Below are 23,621 nucleotides of genomic sequence, written 5' to 3'. Positions count from 1 at the left end.
TTTCAGGAATGTATTGTTGTAATAAACAGCTTCCATTCCTTCATCTAAAATGGTTGACAGTCTGCTTTCCAGAGCAATGGGGGAGAGGAGGAGGATAGGGAGTCCTGATTAATGGGAAAAGCAGCTCTGTTCTATGGGAGCTGGGGAACAAGTGCAGGCATACAGAAAAATATTGCACAGTCATCTAAAGATCAAACACCAGACTTATTTATCTACCATGGTTTCTTCAGATGTATCTGGTATGTCTTTACTGTGCTGCAAAAGAGCTTGCTAATTATGCTCCAGGGCTGGGCCTGTCCGAACGGATTGTATTTTATGGTACTGTTGCTAAACTAAATGCTCTCAGCACTCAATCCTGAATGGACAACATACAGCCTTGCAGCTGCTGGAGTCTGTCAGCATCAGTGCTGATAATAAGCACAACTGAACCAAAAATGACAGTCTGCCATTTGCCTTGTGCTTTCTGCCTGTGACTAGCTCTGCACACCAGGTCAGTACAACAACTTGGTATTGAAAAACAGCTCAAGCTCTAATCTGGAAGCGGTCTGATTTGTGCTACACTGTGCTGGAGCTAAGGAGCTCTACAAGAAACCTCTCATCATGTTGTCAGCTCTGTTCTCTAGCTCTTCCAATTTAGCCTTCCACTGTTTAAATGTTATTCAAATCTCAAAATCTGTACGAAGTGCTGCTGTGCAATCCTACTCAATGTTTTTAAGATGTTGGATGTTGTAAAGGTTGTACATACAGGGACAATGATAAGCTCTTTAAATATGCTTTTACTTTTATATTTTCCTGAATATTTTTAGGTATAGATGATCAAGAGTATGAACTTTGAAAACGTAATGAATTTTGGTTTGGTTTTCTTGCAGTATATAAGAAGCTGTATAATGCTTGGTCGCATGCCCAATCTGATGCTGATGGCTAAGGAAAGCCTATATACCCAGCTGCCACTGGACACCTTTACAATGCCTTCTTATTCCAGGCGTATCTCTACAGCTACACCCTACATGAATGGAGAAGCTACAGCCAAATCCCTCTGGACTATAAACAGTGCTCTCAGAATAAGAATCCTCTGTGCAACCTATGTAAATGTGAACATTAGAGACATAGACAAGGTAAGGCAAATGCTGTGCAGGTTTTTGGCAACTCACAGTTTCTTTCCTCAGTTTTCTATCATCTTTTTATATTGGAAAAGTAGTGTTATTTAACATGTTAGAAAATTAGACCACTCTGTTATGTAAGTACTCAGCTCCATTAAAAAAAAAAAGAAGAGTACAGCCATATTTTAGCATCTGACACCTTTTCTATACTACTTCAGAAGTGAGGTGTAGTACTTAGATAAATATCCTGCCTGACAGGTGTAGGACTTAGTTTTTGCATAGTTCACTTCAGCTACCTATGTAATAGAAAAACAAAACCTATGTTATCTCTATTCTAAATAATAATTATGTTTAAGAATGTATTACGGTAATTAACAATACTTTTGATGAGGGGATGCTGGATAGTGTGCTGCTGTCTTTGTTTCTGAAAAGGGAGGTGTGGAGAGATCGAGAAGACAAGGCAGGTAGGGTTCAATCCGATTGAACTACAAGCCTGGCATGCTCTCTCATAATTTGTTCAGTCTTTAACTATGCCTTGACGTAGGAAGAATTGAGAATGATTTCAAGGGTTTTCTTTGGTGTTCATTTCAAGGTTATTACTGCATTTTTAAAGAACTAGTTTTGCAATTGAAAAGGGAAAAGACCAGAGCATTTTTTTCTAGAAGGGTATGTTTATATACTGTGCTTCCCACCTTACAGAGCATGAAAGAATTGGGGTTGGGGAGTGATGGAGCTTTTAGGTTCTCAGATTTCTTTTTTTGTTTCTTTTTAAGTGATGAAAATGAAAGGATAATATGTTATAATTGTACTTATGTTGATAGGATTGAAAAAAAATATAGTAAAATTTCAAAGGCAGTACTAATATCAACATTTGTTTTTCAGATCTATGTAAGAACAGGTATCTACCATGGAGGGGAACCTCTGTGTGACAATGTGAATACGCAAAGGGTACCTTGTTCTAATCCCAGGTAAACTAAATAGTTGAGTGACTGCTGAAAATTTGACTTCCAGGGCATCATAACTGAAGAAGTAAAGGCTTGTCTTAGCCATTATTTAAGTAGTGCTCCTTTCTGGGAATTCCTTACCTGAAGCTTTATAAAAAAATTTTTACATATCCCTATATTTATAAACAGAAGTAATTTAATTAAAACACAAGTATTTTGTCTCACATCTGTTCAGTAAAGAAACTATTACAGTTGCCACTGAAACGCCAATATAATTACACTGTGAAATCAGCATAGCTCTGGGCAACTGAGCTGTTTTTCACTGTGGATCAACAGCAGGTGTTCCAGTTGCATGTTCAGATTTTACTTTGAGCACAAGGCAATGTGATGTAATGTAACCTGGAGATCTGTTTCAGTGAGGTTGCATGGTGTGTTCTAAAGCAGAACCACCGAGTGTGGAGAGGTGGGTATCATTTGTTAACACAGAAGTGACTTCCAGATCTGGGCTGACTATTTTCAGGATATTTGACCTACCATCAATATTATCTGGAAAAATAACATGCATGAACTTAAAAGTGCATGTGAATTAAAGAAGTTTATATGCACTTTTAGAATATATTCAGAACAAGTATCTAAAAGATGTTCCTGTAACTTTGACTGAGGAGGTGTGAAATTTCAGCATCTGCTAGGATTAGATGCAAAGTGTGTGTTCAGAAGTAATTATTGATTTGCATTTTCTTTCTGACTTCATGTCTTTATGAATACATTTTGAAACTCTTGTTTTTGTCTCTTTTCTATAAATATGATTAGGCTGTATAGAGGGCTTACTAATATGCATACTTGTTGAAAAATAGCTTTCCTTCTGGGTTGCCCAAAATATAGCTATACTTGAACTGATATTTTGACTGGTTTGCACACAAAATCTTCTTGAAAAGGTGATGATGGGTATGGCTTGAAAGCATGGGTTTAATCACACAAATCTGTGTTATGAAATGAACACATAAGAAAAGTTAATTAAAATTTATCTGCTAATTTCTTAATTCTTGGAGCAGGGTTTGGACAGTTATTTCTTTATAAAACTCTGCTTTTAGTAGCTGCAAACACATTGAAAAATTAATGCTGTCTTTGGAATCTGCTGCCTTTTCCAACTGAGAAAATTCACCATAGCAATTGGTTTAGGAAAAGAAAGTACTCGGAAGTTCCTCTTCAAAAGCACAGTTCCACCAGCTGAGAAGTCTACTTAGAGAAGTTAACAAAAGCAAAATACATATTCCTGTAGAACCAATCTGTGCACTTATTACTATTATAAATAGAATAATATTTGTATTGAGAATACTGGTTTGGATTTGTGTCATATTTCTGTTATATTCCCATCTTGAAGTTATCTTTTTATTTTCCAGTAGTTCAGTTGAATTCTGAAAGCTGTGCCACATTTTTTCCCACTTGCTTTTTTCCTGAAGTGAAAAATATTTTGCAAACTAAAACTTATATTAGTATAGCACATATGCAAATCCATTACTTCAGGTTATGCCTACGCTGACAGTTGCAGTTGGTAGGTTTGCAAGAGTGAAAATGAATGAACCTATTACTAAGTTTGCAGAAATTGAACTTACCATGACTTTTTAAACAGTATTGGTGCTAGGAGCCTATTTGGGGAAGTTTCCACTCCCAAAAGGAATGTGGGCAAATGCATGTAGGAGTACCCTTTTCCAGTGCGAGAGTGTACTTTTTGTACATGTATATATTTTATGTAGGAATATAACAAATACCTTTTTAGTATGACTTTGATTGAATACAGTTGTCTGTCCTTTAACCTGCTTTTATTTTGCTTTTTAAATCTTATAGATGGAACGAATGGCTATTGTATGACATGTACATTCTTGATCTTCCACGTGCTGCTCGTCTGTGCCTTTCTATCTGTTCTGTTAAAGGCCGGAAGGGTGCAAAAGAGGTAAAAAACTTCATGTCTTTAATACAATAATGAACAAAAGCAACTGAAGTCAAGTTTGGGAAGATACTTGATAAATGCTGTGCTGGCAATAAGTTTTAGTACAATATTTGATTTTAATCTGATTTAAAAAAAGGGATTTTCTTTTCTTGTACCTTACTCATACTACCACTGATTTTGTGGTCGAAAGTTAACATGGAAAAAAGCTTACCTGTTCAAGAGTGTAAATAGCATCTATACTGTATCACCAGGCTCAAAGATCAGTTGTTGGTGTTTTGAGGTGCAAGTGCCTTTAAACTCAAGTTTCTAAACCCATATGTTACTTGCCTGTTAACTAAAAATGGCAATATTTATACTTGTATTTAGAGTTGATCTTTAAAGAAAACTTGTATTGCTTTAGCATTTGATGCAAGATCTCAAATAGTCATTTTTAAGAATCTGCGTATGGCATCTGATGTAGCCACAGCGTCATTACATTCTGCATTTGACTGTCACAGGTACTATACAGTTATTTTTGTCTACAATCAGATTTACAAATCTTACAGAATTGTAGGGTGTTTGGGTTGGAAGGGACCTTTAAAGATCTCTGCCCATGGCAGGGATATCTTTCACTAGACCAGGTTGCTGAAAAGCTTCACCCATCTTGGCCTTCAGTGTTCCCAATGATGGGAAATCCACAGCTTCTCTGGGCAACCTGTTCCCACTTTTTATGATAAGTGTCTCACCACCCGTATCATTAAGAAAACAAAAACTTGTCCAATCTAAACTTACTGTATGAGGGTTTAAAACTATTGCTCCTTATTACATTACTACAGACCTTGGTAAAAATTCTCTCTTTGTCAAAAAAACTTTGCATCATCTTGAGTTACTTTTGATGTGGGAAGAAGTTAGTTAGCATGTGTTTGAAAGTGTTTTGATATCATTTTGCAAAATGACTGCCATGACAGTCATTCATAGAAAAGTATGGTACAGCTTCCACAACCTGCTTTTCTGCTAATCTGGGAGTGTAGCAACTTGCTTTGGGGTGGAAATGTTATTTCTCCTGACTCACTCTACAGTAATTAATAGATGACACTAAAAAACATCTTTTAATCTCTTTAAGGAGCACTGTCCATTGGCTTGGGGAAATATAAACATGTTTGATTACACAGACACTCTTGTATCTGGGAAAATGGCTTTGAATCTTTGGGCAGTACCTCATGGCCTGGAGGATTTGTTAAATCCTATTGGTGTTACTGGGTCAAATCCAAATAAGGTAAATATTTGCATGCCAGCTTCTTCCTTAGTAGTTCAAAATATGTCATAATTAGCATCATTCAACAGAAAAAGTAATTTCAATTCCCTTTACATAGGAAACTCCATGTCTAGAGCTGGAATTTGATTGGTTTAGCAATCCTGTGAAGTTTCCAGATATGACAGTGATTGAAGAGCATGCCAATTGGACTATATCACGTGAACTGGGGTTTAACTACAGCTATGCGGGGCTGGTAAGGCAAACTCCCCTTCTGAGATTAGCTACTAAAATATGAGAGTAGTATTTACTACTTTGTTTATTTTACTCAGTATATTAGCAACAAAGAGGTTTTTTTCTTATATCCTGACTTTAAATCAATAAATGAATTTTTTGTTTTGTTTGGCAAAGCGAGTAATATATTCTCCTTTAAACTGACCTAACGCTTCACTGACCAACCAAAACACTTGAAAAGAGTAACTATTTTACTGTGCAAACTGTTAAAGCAATTTTGACATTTTTATATTGCCAATGCAGATGTCTAAACTACCTGAACTTTTCAAAAGTTGCAGTTCTCCTTCAATGATGCTGTTTTAATTTGTTGCAGTTCTGTGTTTATAGGTAGACGTTCTTGTGTATCCCAAAGGTGGTTATAACTCTTCACTGGCTGTTTGATGGGTTAGTTATGACCAGAAGTACAGGGAATTTTGAGGGAATTGACTGGCATACATGAGTGTAGCCCTTAATCTCCCCTCTTCCTTGAAGAGAACCTGCACATTGATAGTTGGCTTTTTGGTGATGTTTGGCACTTTCTTAGGAGCACTTTTTGGATGATTAGAAGGAGAAAAAAGAAAGTCAGTAAAGCTAAAAATACTATGTATTCAAAGACAAGGCTGTGAAATTACTTGGTATGTTTTACATTTTATTTTGGAGGCTGGTTCAAAGACTTGAGAATTTCCCCAAGAAAACTTTGTGGTCTGGGTGAAGAAGAGTCCCAGGGTGGAAAGTTTTGCTGTGCCAAAAAGTGCGTAGGTGTAAGCTTCCAGTTTGGGAATTCTAGTGATACTTATAACAGTCTCATCTCAACATATCTTGAAAAGAGTTGTAGGCATTTATTTCTCTTGAGGCACCACAGGAAGTCCATCATAGAGTGGTATATCTGCTTATGATATATATTGTAACTGAGCAGTGCTGAGGGGCTCTTAATAAATGTTTAAGAACAGCTAGCTCCTTCGTAAATAACATTCCTTAGCTGTAACACAGCTTATTACCTGCCCTTATATATGCTCAACTTGTTGTTTTCTATGATAATATGATCTGTATGCAAAACCAGAAAATGGTGAGGAGAATAAGCTCTCACTTCAGTGACAAAGTAATGAATTAATGATCATCTTAAAATACAAGGTCAAATAAAGTCTCAAATTATTGTCTTTTTTGTGATAATCCTTACAATATTGTAGAAGGTGGTCACAGTGGTTAAATATGGAGAAAGCCTATTTACATCAGTAAGTTGACAGGGAAACAATCAGTATATCACTGCTTTGGTCTCACTTTCTCATTCACGCTGCTTTTCTTTCAACTCTTCTTGTGGTCTGCCAAAATCCTCTTATGTACTGTGCATATTCATAGCTGTTTGTAATATTAACTATATTTAGGGACTTAAACTGCAGCATGTTGTTACTCATTTGAAAATTGGATACTTGATTACTGTGTAGCTTTGTCCATATCTGAAGGAAGTAAAAAATGCTTGTCTGAAATGGTCAAAATCAGCAAAGCAGTCACTGAGGTATGATTTCTAGCTAAATGTTTTTATTATGATACAAAGAGCATAAATTTCTTGTGTAAGCTTGAAATGCATTACACTGCATTTACAATCAATTAATACATATTGATAAGAGATCATTTATAGGTCCATTAATATCTCAAATATGAAAGAATTTTCAAATATGAAATCTAATTTACTGTCCCACAATTCATAGAATTCAAGTTTTTGGTGTTGACCGCAACAGGATAAATGCATTTTCCTTCTGGGCTTGACCTAAACTATGATCTTTCTGACCCACTATGCAGGTACATTTTATACTTTTTTGACTTTCACTTACTATTTAGGATGACTCTTTCAGAATAAAGATGAATATGTGCAATTACTTGTTCTATTGAACAATATGAACTATTTGATCTTATGTCAGGAATAGGGTGATTAAGTCACTTATCCAATAACTTCCTTGCAGAATGACTCTCTTAACTACTTTCACTATATCCAATACCATAATATTTAAAAATGTGTTCTAAAAATTTTCCCATACCACATTGAGTGTAGTCCTGAATAATTTCTCCCCCCCCTTTTAAGTCCAATCCATGTGCTTCAGAATGATAATAAAAAAAAAAAAACCATGTTGGTGCATGTTCTTGCACTAGATCACACTACTAGTTCAAGATCTTGCACTATCATACTACTAACAGGGCAAGATGCTAAAAATCCTATGAGACCTTAATGTTGATGAATGTAACATTGAAGGCCAGGATATTCCCACATAGTAGTAGTGAACCCATCATGAGAACACATACTTTATGTAATTAAAGATAAATATAAAATAAAGAACTTTCAGTCTGAAATAGATATCATGTGGTATAACCTGACAACTGTGTCTGTATTTGTGCGTATTCTTAGAAAACACCACTTCACCTTTTAAAGGATGCCTTGATCTCTTACCTGGAAATTTCAGATTGTTCTTCATCTTTTTTAAAGCTAGATGAATTGTAAAGACCTTCTGTAAAAGCCATGTGGGTATTTGTGTTTCAGAGTACTAGTTCAGCCAGTTGACAACTTCCATTACCACAACTGGCAGACAAAGCTCGCTTCATTCTTGTTTGTTATCTTGTTTAATGTGCTGAGTAGAAATTGCCTAGGGAAAAAGCAGAATAAGAGGCCAAATACTGTGGTTCTACAATTTAAACATTTTGAATTTGGAAGAGTGTTGATCTTATTCTTTTGTAGTGGTAGGTATCATGCAGATGTGAAAACATGAGTTCACTATGAAAAACTTCAATTCTTGTGGAATTGTTGGGATAACTTCATCTTAAGTGTCAATCTTGTTTATTACACTTGTATTTTGTACTGAACACAGTAATATAAGCTTCTTCAGATTTTTTTTTTTTTGCAGTGCAGTTGATTGTGTAGCTGAAACCTCAAACTGCATCACTTCATATGTTGCTTTATAAAAAAAAAAAAAAATCCACATTAAGTGAACTGAGAAATGGAAAGTATAGGAGAAAAAAACTGAACTTCCCATATGAGATGTGAAATATCTCATAGTAGTAGTTTCAATACCTCTGCCATTGGTCTAAGCTGGTTCTAATGAATATATAAAATTAATTTCAACATATACCAGTTCTGTTTTCTGTACTCTTTGGGAAATATACTAATTCTGGTTAATGTTTTCCAGTCCTCCTGTTACTCTGGCTTTCCTACAGCATTCTGACTTTTGTTTACCTAGCTTCACACCCCATATTCCGTTTTTCCAGTTCTGTCTCTTTTTCACTCCTTTCAGCAGCTTCTAGCTAATCTCAAAACTGGAGATAGAAATGACCAGTTTCATTTCATGCTGCAATATGTTTTTCATCAGATGCAACTGCTGCTATTTCTCCACACAGCTGACTTAGTTGAAATATCACTCTTCTTGTCCCAGTAGTGGCTAAAAGTGGTTGTAGAAATCAAAGGCCTAGTCTTTCATCTCTGTTTTTAAGTCCTCAGTTACAACAAAACAAGATAATATTGCATGACATAGGCTGTAAGTGTTGTGTTAAGTGCTCTTAAAGTACTTAATGTATGTTGTATGGCAACAGAAGGAAATTTGTGGAGGGTTAATGGACTGCTTTCTCTCTGCAGAGTAACAGAATAGCTAGAGATAATGAATTAAGAGAAAGTGACAAGGAGCAACTTCGAGCTATATGTACACGAGATCCTTTGTCTGAAATCACTGAGCAAGAGAAGGACTTCCTCTGGAGCCACAGGTATTTAAAACCAAAAACTAAACTAAAGAAAAGCCCTTGTTGGCACAATCAGCTTTACCCCATTCACTCCAAATTTGTCATGACTGTCTTGGATTTTGCTCCCTTTTCTGTGCTCTGTATTGTTGGGTTAGTGTTTTAGAAAAGGCTTTTAAAGCATTCTGAATTGTGTGTCTTAATTCATAAGCCCATGGGGAAAAATAAGTTGTTGAATTAGTTTACATTTTCCCCATTACTGCAGTCTTACTTTCATGCATGGATCCTAACACCACCATATGGTATTGATTGTCTTCTGCTGACAAAGGAAGAAAATGTGCAAGACTGAGGGGAACGTAGTAGATGGTTATCAAAGCAAAAAGGGCAATTTGTACATACACCTTTTTTCTCTTTCGCAGACACTATTGCGTGAATACTCCAGAAATTCTGCCCAAATTACTTCTGTCTGTTAAATGGAATTCTAGAGATGAAGTGGCCCAGGTAACATATAGCACTGAAGAAATTTTAAGTTTTGAAGAAGCTTTAAAATACGGTATTTAGGGAAAGTTCTGGAAGTTTAAAACATGTTACATGTGCATAATACGTTGAATGAAAACCTGTCCAAGTTGCCATTATATTTGATGGATCAGACCAGTTTGTAGTTTTTGTTCTTTAGCTCAGTCTGAGTCTTAAAATTTCCTCTTGTGGCATTACCTGAATCCCTGTTATGTTGCTGATTTGTCAATTAGTTATATGTGAAGTTTTGTTTTCATTGTGTTTATAGTGGATAAAACGTCAGCTGGCAACTAATACCGAATTGTTTATTGAGAGAGGGCTGGGAAGTAAATAGCTTCTACTCGGATGCAGTTCATGTCTGACAATACCTTCTAGTAGCTGTGTATTACAGCTTCTTTGTAATCAATGCAAATGTGTAACGTGCTTGGACTTCTTGTCCACAGATGTACTGTTTGGTAAAAGATTGGCCTCCAATCAAGCCAGAGCAAGCAATGGAGCTTCTGGACTGTAATTATCCAGATCCAATGGTGCGAGCTTTTGCAGTTCGGTGTCTAGAGAAGTACTTGACAGATGACAAACTGTCTCAGTACTTAATCCAGCTAGTACAGGTATATGACATATTTTGGTACACTTGATGTCTTGTGTATATCTAATAATCACAGAGGCTTAAAATACAACAAAAGTTAAGGTGGTGTGAAAAAGAGGTCATCAACAGTATGTTTCTATTGTGGATTATTTAGGAGGAGGAGATTAAATGTAGTTAATTTTCTGTAGTGCTGGGGTTTTGCATGTTGATACTAAATGCCAGGATTTTACAGAGATGCAGAACTGTTCTACCAGCTGGAACAGGCAGCTCTTTCAGCTGTTCTAACATATGGGAAAGTATGAGCAGAAGCATCTTCTCAAAATTCCAAGCTAGTTGAGGCCAAAATATTTTGTAATAGTGAAGGGAGCATCAGATGGTAAGTTCCTGAAACAGGCAGCCAATGCACTGTTAGTAAATACTGTTCAAATTCAAACACATGCAAGTATTAATACGAAATCAGTCAGTCTACAGAAATTCATGTAAAACATAGATTTCTTCCTTTAATCTGTATTTTATTCATAGAAGTAACTGCAGCAGATTATTTTCATTCTCTTTATCCTTAACTAGGTTCTAAAATATGAACAGTACTTGGATAATCAGCTTGTGAGATTTTTACTCAAGAAGGCACTGACCAATCAAAGGATAGGACACTTCTTCTTCTGGCATTTAAAGTAAGCTTAATATGTTAAGGGGTAGTGGGGTTCCTATTAGCTGTAAACAATTTATTGTTCTAAAGGCTTGGCATACTAAAATGTATTTTTTTTTTTTTTTTTAAGGAAAATATTACCACTTAGTTTGTTTCACATTGGTTAAAAGTTTGAGTGTAGAGTTTGGTAATAGGAGTCATCCTTTGCAGTTTCAAAAGCTAGTTAATAATAGATACTTAGTCTTCTACTTCTTTTTACATAATGATAATTATGCTGAAAGCAGGGTAGTCCGATTGCTGGAGGCCTCCTATCCTGTCAACTATTTACAACCTTGACAGATTACTGCTGTTTGAACTTCATTTTTTTTATCACTCACCAGTCTTCCAGAAAATTTTACAAATAGTTGAGGTCTAAAGAGAGACACCCAATTTGACCAGATAAGGCTTTGAAAAAATAATTCTTTGTACATGCTTATTAAAGACTTTATATAGCTTGATAGCTTAAATATCTATGTTCTTCCTTACTAAGTGCTATGAGGGCTTTTGTAACTCCTGGTGTTGAGAAGGCTGAGCATAGATCAGCCTACAGTATAATGGATTGTAGCTAGGTCTCACCTAAAAATGCTGTTCTAAGACAGTGTGATCAGACACAGAAATAGAAGAAGCAAGGAATCTTTGTTATGCTTTGTTTTCTGTTTCCCTCGGTAATCATCAAAGATAATGGAATAAATTGTCTGATTAACTTGAGGGATGTATTTAAGAGCTGCAAAGAATGAGAGGAGGTAAGAACAAAGAAACTTGAGGGAGCAGAGCCTGGGATTGTTTCATTTTCTCCTTGTCTTATTTAGGCAGATTAGCTTTGCTCTTGGCAAGGAAACCTGGAATGTGAATTGAAAGCTTGAGTTTCTGGGAAGCATGGGTTTTGAATAAAGGCAAGGAATAGTGGTAGAGAGGACAGAAAAATGAAGAAAGAATTGGGGGAAAAGCCTATGAATTCTGTGCCGAATTAGTTGTAAAAGGTACTGAAGTTGGATCAGTCTAGTCAAAATGAGATGAGCTGTGGGAGATTAATAGAAGTTATTTACCTGAAAAGGATGGCTCTATAAGCAGCTCTCGGTAAGATGTGTCATTGGGATGATGTTACAGCTATAGCTTCATTTTTGGCACCTCTAAGTGATCTTGTCTTTAAGCTATAACTGTTCTTCCTCTCTGTGTAGGTCTGAAATGCACAATAAAACTGTAAGTCAGAGGTTTGGTTTACTTCTGGAGTCCTATTGTCGGGCGTGTGGAATGTACCTAAAACATCTGAGCAGGCAGGTGGAGGCTATGGAGAAGTTGATTAACCTCACTGATATTCTCAAGCAGGAAAAAAAAGATGAGACCCAGAAGGTATTATGTCTGCATCCCTAGACTATTGCTGTTGAGTCACAGGAATTACTCTGAATTGTGTATTAATTGATTAACTAGAAAAGTATTAAAGATAACTTGAGTATATAGTATGTTATTCTAGAAGCTGCTATATTTTCTATGTGCATTGCCATTGTCTACCTCTTAAGGCAATAGATTTAAGGGTTTCAATTTGTATAGTATGTGGCCAAGTAGAGTTGCTTACACTGGAACTGCGCAAAACTATGCTTTAAAAACAGCTAAAAATCTGAAACTTACTTTCGCTTACATATAATTAGTGTTATCAAAACCTGAATGTGATTATTTATCAGGTACAGATGAAGTTTCTTGTTGAACAAATGAGGCGGCCAGATTTTATGGATGCTTTACAGGGTTTTATCTCTCCTCTTAATCCTGCACATCAACTGGGAAATCTTCGGTATTGTATTCAGTTTTTAATTTTATCTAGATATTTAAGTAAATGCTTAGTAATGTTAACATTAACAATATTAAATGTTAACATACTGAAAAATGCTAGTATCTTCAAGGTTCACTGAAAAAAAATTGTAGCAGAATAACTCATGAAAAGTGGAGTAGATTCAGTCTAATGGTTTACCAATTTAGGGAACAACATGACAGCTGTTCCTTTAAGGTGACAGGAAGCGCAGACCTTTTTCCATTTGTAAGGAACACACACTGCCAAAGGGAAATTACGATACAGCCGGCTCTTCTGTTGGGCTTAGCAAATGGGTAACATTGCACTTATTAATTTAAGTTTGAAGCTGAAAGTAAAAGTGGTTGATTGTCAGTTACCCGTGCATCTTTAATTTGATACTGTTTCAAAGAGTTTGATGAAAACAGGGAGAACTTAATGTTATGGAAATATTAAATGAAAATCTGTACGTGCCTATTTCATAGAAATCTTACCTCCTTTTTTAGGCTTGAGGAGTGCAGGATAATGTCGTCTGCAAAAAGGCCACTGTGGTTGAACTGGGAAAACCCAGATATTATGTCTGAATTGTTATTTCAGAACAATGAGATAATCTTTAAAAATGGAGACGGTAAGGAAAAGCAAGTATAATCCAACAGCTACATATCTGTTTATTTTCCTAAGCTACTGTTCAATATTTTTTGCTATGTATATAAAATGCGGGGGGGGGGGGGGGGGGGGGGGGAAGGAGAGGGAGGAAAGCAGTTTTCCAGAAAAATTAAGCATGTACAAGTAAGAGTTGTGCAAATTTTGTAGGTTCCAAGCTGCTCAGTCTGTTGAGGTGGAACATGGTTCTATTTCAATACTTTGTTCTTATTACTTGAAAATGTCTTCCAGGATATTACAGAAGTGTAATCTGTCATTCCATTGTCATGATTTTAGTGTATATTTTTTAAACAGCTTTGACGTTGCCACCATAAATTTATATTCACTCTCAACTACTTAACACGTTTCTCTCTATTCAAAGAAAAAAAACTACACTGAACTCTGCAAGCCTCATTTCCTTTAGGCATACTTTGAGGGGAAAAGTTAAGATGTAACAAAGTGTTCTGGTGTCATAAAATTTGCATTCTCCATGTATTTGCAAATCTTTATGTATTTGACTATTCCAGACTTGCGTCAGGACATGCTGACACTTCAGATAATTAGAATTATGGAAAACATCTGGCAAAATCAGGGTCTGGATCTTCGGTAAGTGTTAGAGGTCATTCTCAAGCAATACTGTTCTTAATGGTTTTTGCATTAGTTTGTTACCAGAGATTGCTCCTGTTTTCCCAAGGGTAATAAATGCTGTAAGTAGGCATGTTGTACATGTAAGAGCAATTTTCAATTTTTTTAGTGACCTTCAGTTAACTAAACTACTGAATTCTCTAGAGATAAGATTGTATTTGAAAAATACTTGAGTCTCATTCAGGTGGGTGTGAGGGGTATACATACAGGAATGGATACAAGAGCTAACACACACAGTAGCCAGGCTATGGTATGCTAATTTGTATGTGTAGGATTTGCTTTGAACAAGTTGCCAAACTTGCAGCCCAGTTGAGTGATGACTCTTTGTAGTGGGTATCTTCATTTCAGTACACAAAGTAGGTATTACCCAGTTTTGATACATGTACAGCTTTTCCACCTTTAAATAGTCTGTGAGTACAGTAACTTCTGCAGAATGCCATTCAGTATAAACTATTCTACTTCTAGAAAACTGATACTAGACAGGTTATGCTCCAAATTCACATTTGCTGTTTGGTAGATTTCTTTTTTTTTAGGTGGTGGCATAATAGGGCTGCCTCTGCACTGTCAAAACAAAGTATGTTCTTTGCACCCCCAGTTCTCATTTTCTCATTACCTAGATAAAAGAACCTACTGGTCTACATCATCTTTAATGTATCTGGGAAACTATTGTGCTCTAGTACTGTAATGAGGAACAGAATTATGGCTTTGTCTAAGAATGGTTTGCAGAGTGCCAGTTATGGAAACCTGCATAAATACATCTCTTGCACCTCTTGCCACCATTATTCTTTAAACAGGTGGCATGAAGGTCTAGAAGAGAAGTGGAAGAAGCGTGATGCGACAGGCTGATCTAAAAAAAATCAGAAAAATTGCAACTATCCATGTGCTGTACTGAAAGACTGAAATGAGCATGCAGCATGAGGCAGCTGATGAGCCCTGAATCTTGAGCAAGCTGCAGATTACACTAATGGACAAAAATAAAATCTTTTGACGATCTAGAAATTGCAACTTATCCCACTAAGGCCATTAAACTGTATCTCTCTATGGTACAGACAGTCTAACAGTCTTTAAGAAAATAGATGGGTTGCAGTGTTTTCCGTTGGCTTTCAAATCAGATTTTTATCTAAAAATGCAAGTGTAATTAGGTATAAATGTTTTGTAGTAACTGCAAGTAAAGTGCTGTTAATCCATAAAGGAGAAGCCCACCTCCACAGCAACACCAGCAACCAGCTCTGCTACTGGCTGTGCATTGCAGTGGTGCCTCTTGGATTCTTAGGTCTAATACAAAGCGTTGGTTTTTTTTTCCTGCCATGGCATCACTAAGAACCTGTGATACCCCAGTGTTCCTAAAAGGCTGGTTTACTCTATAGGTGTGACACTTTCACTCCAGAAAGGAAACTTTAGGAGAGAAAGAGGCTGCTTTTAGGTACATGACCGTCACTCCCAAATATTTTAACAGAAGATGTTGAACATGGTAATGGCCATGTTTCTTTCAGTCTTTGAACAAAGGACTGGTTTTGACTTATTTTTTGCAGATAAAGTGTTTTGAGCATAACAGAAGAAATACAAATTTTAAAGGAAGGGTGAGGAAAGAGACCTGTGAAAGGCAAGGCAATGGAATTAATTTATTTTACTTGTAAAGAGAAAAATGGGCTACTCAGATCATAGAATCATAGAATCAACTAGGTTGAAAAAGACCTTTAAGATCACCAAGTCCAACTGTTACCCAGGAATGCCAAACCCACCACTAAACCATATCACTAAGGGCAAACTTACCTCTCCCAAAGATCTCCTCTTATGGCTGCCCCTCATGATACCCACTCACAGACATCTCTCATCTAGCCCCATTAGTGCCCCACAGTGTTTAGCTGCTGCCCTTACTCACCATGGCCACCCCTCACACCCCATGGCTGCCCCTGCTTCTCCCCTCATCATCTTTCCTCATGACTGCCCCTTACCCCTCATGGCCACCCCTCACTTCCCACAACTGCCCTTGCTCTCCCCTCACAATCTCCCCTCATGGCCGTCCCTCCTTTCCCCTCACAGTCTCCCCTCATGGCTGCTGCTCCTCTCCCCTCATGATCTTCCCTGATGGCTGCCCCTCCTTTCCCTTCATGATCTTCCCTGATGGTTGCCCTTCCTCTCCCTTCATGATCTCCCCTCACCGCTGCCCTTCAGCCCTTATAGCCACCCTTCATCTCCCCTCATGTTCAGCAGTGTTTGAATTAATATCATCTTTTGAGTTTCACTTTGTAGTCCTGTGGATTACAAAAAGTTGATTTTATGATTTTCTTTGAAGAGTCTATTAATAAATATCCATTTACAGTTCACTAACATGTGGGTAACATCAGTCTTGTTGACTGTAGAGTCCAGTTTAGAATTTGTAATATGGTCAGATACTATTAAGAAACTCATTTTGAAGGTCCTGTGCTGGTTTTTTGTACAAAGTATTACCTGCTACTTGCTTACAGTAACCCATGGAATCTTAACAAATATTTTCTGAATGCATAGATTCTGTCTCTAATAATTCACTTTGAATATCATTGAATTGATCTTATTAAATTATGCTGAATGCCTTTTAAAGGGTTTTTCCAGTGTATTCCCTAAGGCCTCCAGGAACACCTTACTAAACTTTTGCCTCAGCCTTTTGTCCTGATATAAAACTGAAGAATGACATTGGTGGACACAGAGGCTGGCATGTTACTGTACTAATATCTGGTACATTTTTTTCCACAAGACTAGTGTTAATACAGCTATAAAACATTAAAACAGGTTTTCATATCCTAAAGTAAGTGACAGGTGACACTTGATAAGGGTTATCAAACGTACCTGTTGCTTGCTGTCTTAAAACTTAACTTTAAAAAAAAACCTTCATCTTTCAGGATGTTGCCTTATGGTTGTTTGTCTATTGGTGACTGTGTGGGACTCATCGAGGTAGTCAGGAGCTCTCATACCATCATGCAGATTCAGTGTAAAGGAGGCTTGAAAGGAGCATTGCAGTTCAACAGCCATACATTGCATCAGTGGCTCAAGGACAAGAACAAAGGAGAAATGTGAGATTTCCTGTTGCTTGTTTTTCTTGTTCATATGCTCTTTGATGGAAACTTCAAAAGAACTAAAGCTGATCAAGTGTGGAATTATGTCCATCTGGTTTTGGTTGGTTTATTTTCTTCCCCTCGCCTTGTTTCCCTAGGATTCCTGGTTGTAGCTCTTTTAATGGGTTCAGTTGTGTGACTTCTCTCGACGATAAAGCTTAAGTTGAAAGCAGAGCTATGAAGATACAGCTTAAGTCTCTATTTTAACACTAGCTCATCAAAATGAAAACTGCTGGACTTCAAAAGAGTCAATAGCTAATTTACTGTTCCATGATCTAACAGAGTACTACTGTTCTCAGAGTATGATGAATTTCTGCCTTACTGTGATAAGGTCCAGAAGCTCTGCTTCATTGATAGAGGATAGTAGAAGTTGGCTTGTCCTTAATGGAGGGAGGGGAGGGGGAAATCTACACTTTCGTGTCTTTAGAACACCTGTATGAAAGTGTCTCCTGTTTTCAATAGGTATGATGCAGCTATTGACTTGTTTACACGTTCTTGTGCTGGCTACTGTGTTGCTACCTTTATACTGGGCATTGGTGATCGCCACAATAGTAACATCATGGTGAAAGATGATGGACAAGTAAGATATATTTTTCTAAAAATATAGCATAATGTCATATGTCACCTTGATATGAGTTGGTTTAAAAAAAAAATCCATCTGATCAAGAAGTAAATGATAATTTTACTCTGACATACTTTATACAAAGAATTACTAATCTTAAAATACCATTCTGTTTTTCCAAGCTGTTTCACATTGACTTTGGGCACTTCCTGGATCACAAGAAGAAAAAATTTGGTTATAAAAGGGAGCGTGTGCCATTTGTCTTAACACAGGACTTCTTAATAGTGATTAGTAAAGGAGCCCAAGAATGCACTAAAACAAGGGAGTTTGAAAGGTGAGCCTTTGCAGCATTTAACTTCCAGAGTATTTTGTACCTAAAATTACCTACTTTAGTACATTTTATCTTTAATTATTAGACCTTTTAACTGAAAAGTAGTATTTTAATTGGCTTGCAGCGAGAATGTTCTATTCCTGTAGCTGAAGATCAGTCCACTTAATCACTCAGTAGGTGATAGCTCATATATGGGCTTGGGTTCATGAAACCTCACTTTAGTTTTGCAGGATCAGCACATATGTGAATAAAGATAAATTTTTTAATATCTGAAATTCTTTTGATAACACTTAAAATCCTCTTAGCATTGCGTAACTGCAAAACACGTATTCTTAAATATCAGGTGTAATGTGCATCAGAGGCTTGCTGGTTACTCAGCAATGCTTCTCTCTCCTATAGCTGCTGTGATATCAGCTCTTCAGCTAGCCTGTGTAGTTTATGACATTCTGCAGAACCTGCTAAGAAAAGATAACTTTAAAATAATAAAGTCATTCTTAATATGTGTCTTTCCAGAGACCTAGTCTTTGAGAGGTTTCAATTTTAATCTTAATTTCATTATTAGACAGAGACAGATTTTAAGTTATAGTGTCCGTCTCAATGCTGCAGTGAAGATTTTTTGCTTTTTCCTTAACCTGACTTAAATTTAGTGGTTTCAGCATAAATGTGCATTTCTCACCCAATGTTGTGATACAGCAAATTCCCCTGTCTTCAGTGCCTTCTCTACAGTATCTAAGGAGCAACAGCCACTGCCCTTTTAAAACTACAGGAGAAGTGCATCTCTGATACACAGCTGCAAAAAATGCTTTCCTGGTTATCAGGAAATGTGCTTTGAAATCTGAAATACCAGTAGCAATGAGTGAAATGGCTGTGTGAACACCCATAAACTTGTGTTAAATGCTTGCATGAATTGCAAATGAGTTTTAAGGCTAGAAAGCCTGTCTTCAGTCTGGCTATTGTGTTAGTCTGACCACTACTAATTCTTACTGAAAATAAGATATACCTAAGTAGGAAGATGAGTATATTTTCTCAGCAACATTATAGTGTTCTTATTGGACTGTCTACTTCTTTAGTGTCCAGTTACCTGAAAACTGTTTTGGAAGTGAAAAAGTAATATACATCTAACAGGGAAATACACTGACTTTTTTTCCCCTATCTCTTCCAGGTTCCAGGAGATGTGTTACAAGGCTTATCTAGCAATTCGGCAGCATGCCAATCTCTTCATAAATCTTTTCTCCATGATGCTTGGCTCAGGAATGCCAGAACTGCAGTCCTTTGATGATATTGCATACATTCGAAAGACCCTTGCATTGGACAAAACTGAGCAGGAAGCTCTGGAGTACTTCATGAAGCAAATGAATGATGCTCACCATGGTGGCTGGACAACAAAAATGGACTGGATCTTTCACACAATAAAACAGCATGCTTTGAACTGAAATGAAAGCAAAGAAAACAAGAACTGATAGCCCACTTTGTGGGTACTGCACTGTTAATACCCATTAGCAGCAAAGACTGGTTGCATAGGAATTGCACAAACCATGAAGAACATCTGAATTTATGGCAAGAAAAGAGATGAACTGCTCAGACAACTGTTGAAAAATAATGTAAAACAGGGTTTCAGATAGCACTAAAATTGTACACTTCAAAAATTAAGCTTTAGTATGATGTGTGACTTCATGTTATGCCTTAAGCCCAAAAAGGTAAACTTGGAAGAACGTTTCCTTTTTTCACTTGATAGGATAAATTAGAAGGAGAAAGAAAATAGTTCTAGCATGAACATAGAGTCCATCACATATTACCTTAGATCTGGTACAACTGGTAGAGCCTATGCTGGATTGACGAGTGGAAAGAGAATTCAAGTGATAGCAAATATTTAAAATCAGCATAGGTTGAATGAAAGGAGTCTTAAGCTCAAAGATCTAAAAACAATAGTGAGAGGACAGTGCCTTTTAAATGTGCTCAGAGGCATTAACAGTTATGGGGTTTGGATGACCCTTTGATTTCTGGGTCTGTCACATGCACAGTTTCTGAAAGCAGTAGGAAGTAGGCCCACTTGGTATGGTGTTTCTTCTGCTCAGTATTTCTAGAGGTGCAATTCATACCTTCACAAAGAAACTCCCTGTCATCCCCCAAAACTGACTAACCTGGAAATTGAATGGTCAAATTGGGTTTAGTGCAACAGAGAGTTGTATTGTTCATCTTAGGTTTGGTTTAATCTAACTTGAACTGAATAGATTTTTTTCATACATGTTTTCCAGAACCTAAAGAAAGGTGAGTTATTAAAATTATTGAAAGATTATTTTTTTATAAAGGCTATTTATATAACAGGAACTATTATTAATATATATTCTTTATTTACATGATTTGTCCAATATTCACTCTTTTAATTTTGCAGCCCAGTTCTATCTGTCCAAGGCTCCCGTTTCCATTAATGTCACTGAAGGTGACCAGATATACTCCTAGGACCAAATTCAACCCTGGTGAAAGAGGACACAAGTACCATTAAAGTAGTGGGACATGCACCCACTAATGCCAGAGGTGAACTTGGCCTAAGTCTCTTCAAAAATTTTTGGGCATCACTCTTCACATTACTGAAGTGATATGCTGGCTATTCAAGGAACGTACATTTAAGCCCTCAGTCTTTGGGTCCACCATTTCTCCTCTTTCTTCTTCCTTTGGAAGTGGTTGTTTAATCCAGATAACATCAGTAACAGATACATCAGAAAGAGAAATTTAGGTTTTTCAATATGATCAGTAATAAGCAGTTCAACATACAGCAGATGCGTTGGCTAGCTCAAAGCATGTGGAGTTACCAAACATTTTATAGCTTTGTCTGTTTTGTGTGTGTGTGTAATATATATTTGTAAATGTAGTTGTTGTCCTCTAACACAATACAATGTGTGCAATCAGTTAAATTGGCACCACTTTTTGAAACTGTTCAGAAGTACTGAGGATTTCAGATTGCCCTTATGCACAGCTTCAGGTAGGAGTGTTTCTATTAAACAGGTTTTTTAATTAGTGAAACCCACAGTTCTGAGGGTGATGTTCACCCTAATATTTTAACTGGCTAGATTTGCAGCACTTGGAGTGAATTGCAAAGGTCTGGGGTTTTCGGGGGTTCAGCTAGTTCACTGGCAAACATGCACCAGGGCACCACTCAGAAAGTGCAATACCCCATGTGATATAAAATATGCTGACAGTTGGTGTTAGATTAGAATATAAGTATATAAATAAACTGTGCAGGCTGTACTGATGAGGGAATGAGTGGTTGACTTGATTTAGAAAATTGTAATATATTAAAAATGTGCAATCAGTTACATTATGAAAGACTTCGGGGATTGTAAAGCGAAGACTTTGGTCTTTCAAGACACTTTCAAAGTCAAGATCCTGCAGTTGATTACTGCACACACGGATACTTGATGCTGGGGGGGGGGGAAACCTGTTTTTGTGAAAACTACAGAAGTTCCAAGAATAGTACGGGGAATGTGAAGTTGTATTTCCTTAGTTCTCCTGAATATTTTGGAGTAGTCCAGTACTCTTTTTATTGACTGTTACATCATCCTTTTTGTTCATATGAATATTTTAATGCCTGCTGACCTTGGTCTTACTTTCTAGAGCAAAATTACCCTTGTATGTATTGCTTAGCAGTCAACACACTCTGAAGGTTCAGCTCTCTTAAAATATGGCTTGGATTCAATTTAAATTTAGCTCACAATCTGAAACCCTGTTAGCTATAACTCTTAATTTAACTGAGTGAAACTGTTGCACAAATGCCACATTAGGTGCTATATTATCCTTATTTATCTGGTATTGAAACAATGCTTTACCTCATTTATCTAAGAGATGGTCAGCTTTTTCCAGCCTGAATGAATTTATTGGATGAGCCCAACTTCTTTTGTACTTTGTTCCTTCCTAGCCATTTATTTCTGTAAATATTAACTATAGATGTCTTTCAGTTCAAGCACAGTGTTCTTTTTGCATGAGCAGAAAGGTATAAGGAATTAGGCTCCGTTTCCAAAACATACTGCAACTAAATGCCATGCACACGCTGTGTAAGTTTTGAACATCAAGTAGTAAAAGAAAGATTTTAATTATCCCAAATCATACCGTCATTATATAGACTTTAAAGGAAAAAAAAAAAAAAAGTAGAAACCCATGGGCTTTAAGCAGTTCTTACCATAATCAGAAAGGGCATTTGAAAAATGTTCTGCCAGTGTTTCAAAACAAATTAATAAATCCTTTTAGCTTCAAAGTGTTTAACCCTAATTACCTTATCCTGTTGTGCCAGTCTTGTGCTGATGTAACTTAAGTTAGTGGAGGTACTGTTTACTTACATTGATATAAGTAAGAGGATGTCATCTTTTCTCAGTATCAGAAATAAGATCTGCTTATAGACTGTAAAAACACCTTTGACTGAGCTTTAGTTTTTTTACAGAGATGGCTTGGAATTTTGATCTTACTTTTTAACTATTCGCACTTCATGGAGATTCAAAAATGTTCCCTTTGTTCTGGGAATCAGTTGCACAAAACACTAAGTAGCTTAATTTTGAGCTTGAATTGAATCTGAACACCTTACTTCTGCAGAACTTTGTAGTAGGACTACAACAGCAAGGAGCCCAAGACTGGGCATGTGTTTTATTACAAAGCATTAGAAATGGTGATTTAGGGAAATAACAAATTTAAAACCAGTAACTTTTTCAGCTGTGAAACTACATTTGATTTAATGACAGAACAGGCTGCTGATAATTAATTTTTTGTTAAAAATACGTTCTTTGCTGTCCTAAAAGTAGCAGAAGAAGCACCTGTACTGATTTATACATGCACACTTTTCTGTTCCAGAAGGGTGCATTAGTAGTTTTTTAATAAGCAAAATGGATTTGCAGTATATTTTTTTTTTATTAAAAGCATTTAAATAAAACCAAAATTGTTAGTGGTTTGGCATCTTGTGGAGAAGATATAAGCCTGCATATTAAGGGTAAGAGATTACCAAGCTTGTAGAGAACTTTGTATGTGATGACCCTGCTGTTAGTGGGTTTGGAAGGATGTTTTTGGTTTTTTCCAGCTTTCTTTTTTATGTAAAATATTAAATTCTCTTCAGGTGGTCAGTAGCCCATGGCTGTTGACAGTTTGAAGGTATTTTCTTTGCTTTGTCATTTTTATAACTGGCATGTTCCAACATCTGTACTTCAGAATAATTGTGAATTCCTCCTTTTTTGCATGTCTGTACAGGTTGCAGACCTGGGCTGGACCCATTCAAAAAACAAGTATCAGAAAAGCCACTTGAAATTACTGTTTTGTTGATGTCTTTGACATCTTGAAAATGCTTCAAGTTAGTGAAAATGGTGTGGTATTACAGAAAGAATAGTAACTTGCTGCTTCTAAGATTTTTTTTTTTAATTATTTTTTTTTCCTCATTTTAGTTTTACTTGAATGGAAGAAGAACCACACTTGGTTTTGGTTGTTTGTTTTTTTTTTTTATTTGTTTTGCTTTTTCTTTTTAAATACTACACACTGTGGATGTTGTAAATTGATGAATCCCTATTTAATTTTGCATTACATATTGCATACATATAAC

At 36.5% G+C, this 23,621-nt stretch overlaps 1 protein-coding gene and 1 long non-coding RNA gene across 10 annotated transcripts in view; one reads left to right on the top strand and one right to left on the bottom strand.

The window, feature by feature from the left end:
• Positions 1-20,961, top strand: part of PIK3CA (phosphatidylinositol-4,5-bisphosphate 3-kinase catalytic subunit alpha) — a 41,387-nt gene extending 20,426 nt beyond the window's left edge. For 6 of the 8 annotated variants that reach the window (XM_061452442.1, XM_061452441.1, XM_061452444.1 and 3 more), the window contains 17 exons: positions 870-1,115; positions 1,983-2,068; positions 3,890-3,995; positions 5,095-5,247; positions 5,345-5,479; positions 9,113-9,237; positions 9,630-9,711; positions 10,170-10,334; positions 10,880-10,983; positions 12,176-12,347; positions 12,677-12,783; positions 13,284-13,405; positions 13,947-14,025; positions 16,944-17,114; positions 17,619-17,736; positions 17,901-18,052; positions 19,212-20,961. In XM_061452442.1, coding sequence (XP_061308426.1) covers positions 870-1,115; positions 1,983-2,068; positions 3,890-3,995; positions 5,095-5,247; positions 5,345-5,479; positions 9,113-9,237; positions 9,630-9,711; positions 10,170-10,334; positions 10,880-10,983; positions 12,176-12,347; positions 12,677-12,783; positions 13,284-13,405; positions 13,947-14,025; positions 16,944-17,114; positions 17,619-17,736; positions 17,901-18,052; positions 19,212-19,482 — 2,394 coding nt within the window. In that variant the 3' untranslated portion in view covers positions 19,483-20,961. The remainder of the gene's footprint in view (positions 1-869; positions 1,116-1,982; positions 2,069-3,889; positions 3,996-5,094; positions 5,248-5,344; positions 5,480-9,112; positions 9,238-9,629; positions 9,712-10,169; positions 10,335-10,879; positions 10,984-12,175; positions 12,348-12,676; positions 12,784-13,283; positions 13,406-13,946; positions 14,026-16,943; positions 17,115-17,618; positions 17,737-17,900; positions 18,053-19,211) is intronic. The other 2 variants (XM_061452446.1, XM_061452447.1) reach the window with 2 other exon arrangements.
• The window catches only part of LOC133268804 (uncharacterized), a 38,922-nt gene that overhangs the window by 9,465 nt on the left and 5,836 nt on the right, over positions 1-23,621 (bottom strand). The window contains exons 1-2 of one of the 2 annotated variants that reach the window (XR_009743170.1): positions 16,891-17,022; positions 12,044-12,177 (exon numbers count right to left, since the gene is read on the bottom strand). This is a non-coding gene — a long non-coding RNA (uncharacterized LOC133268804). Of the gene's footprint in view, positions 1-12,043; positions 12,178-16,890; positions 17,023-23,621 lie in introns of those variants that run through there. The other variant, XR_009743171.1, reaches the window with a different exon arrangement.

The sequence above is a fragment of the Pezoporus flaviventris genome, unplaced genomic scaffold (assembly GCF_033815535.1).
Source record: "Pezoporus flaviventris isolate CSIRO_AGI_PZ_B2104156 unplaced genomic scaffold, CSIRO_AGI_Pfla_v1 ptg000013l, whole genome shotgun sequence".
Lineage (NCBI taxonomy): Eukaryota > Metazoa > Chordata > Aves > Psittaciformes > Psittacidae > Pezoporus > Pezoporus flaviventris.
Note: the sequence above shows the minus strand (reverse complement) of the source record. Positions and strands in the feature narration are given on the sequence as shown.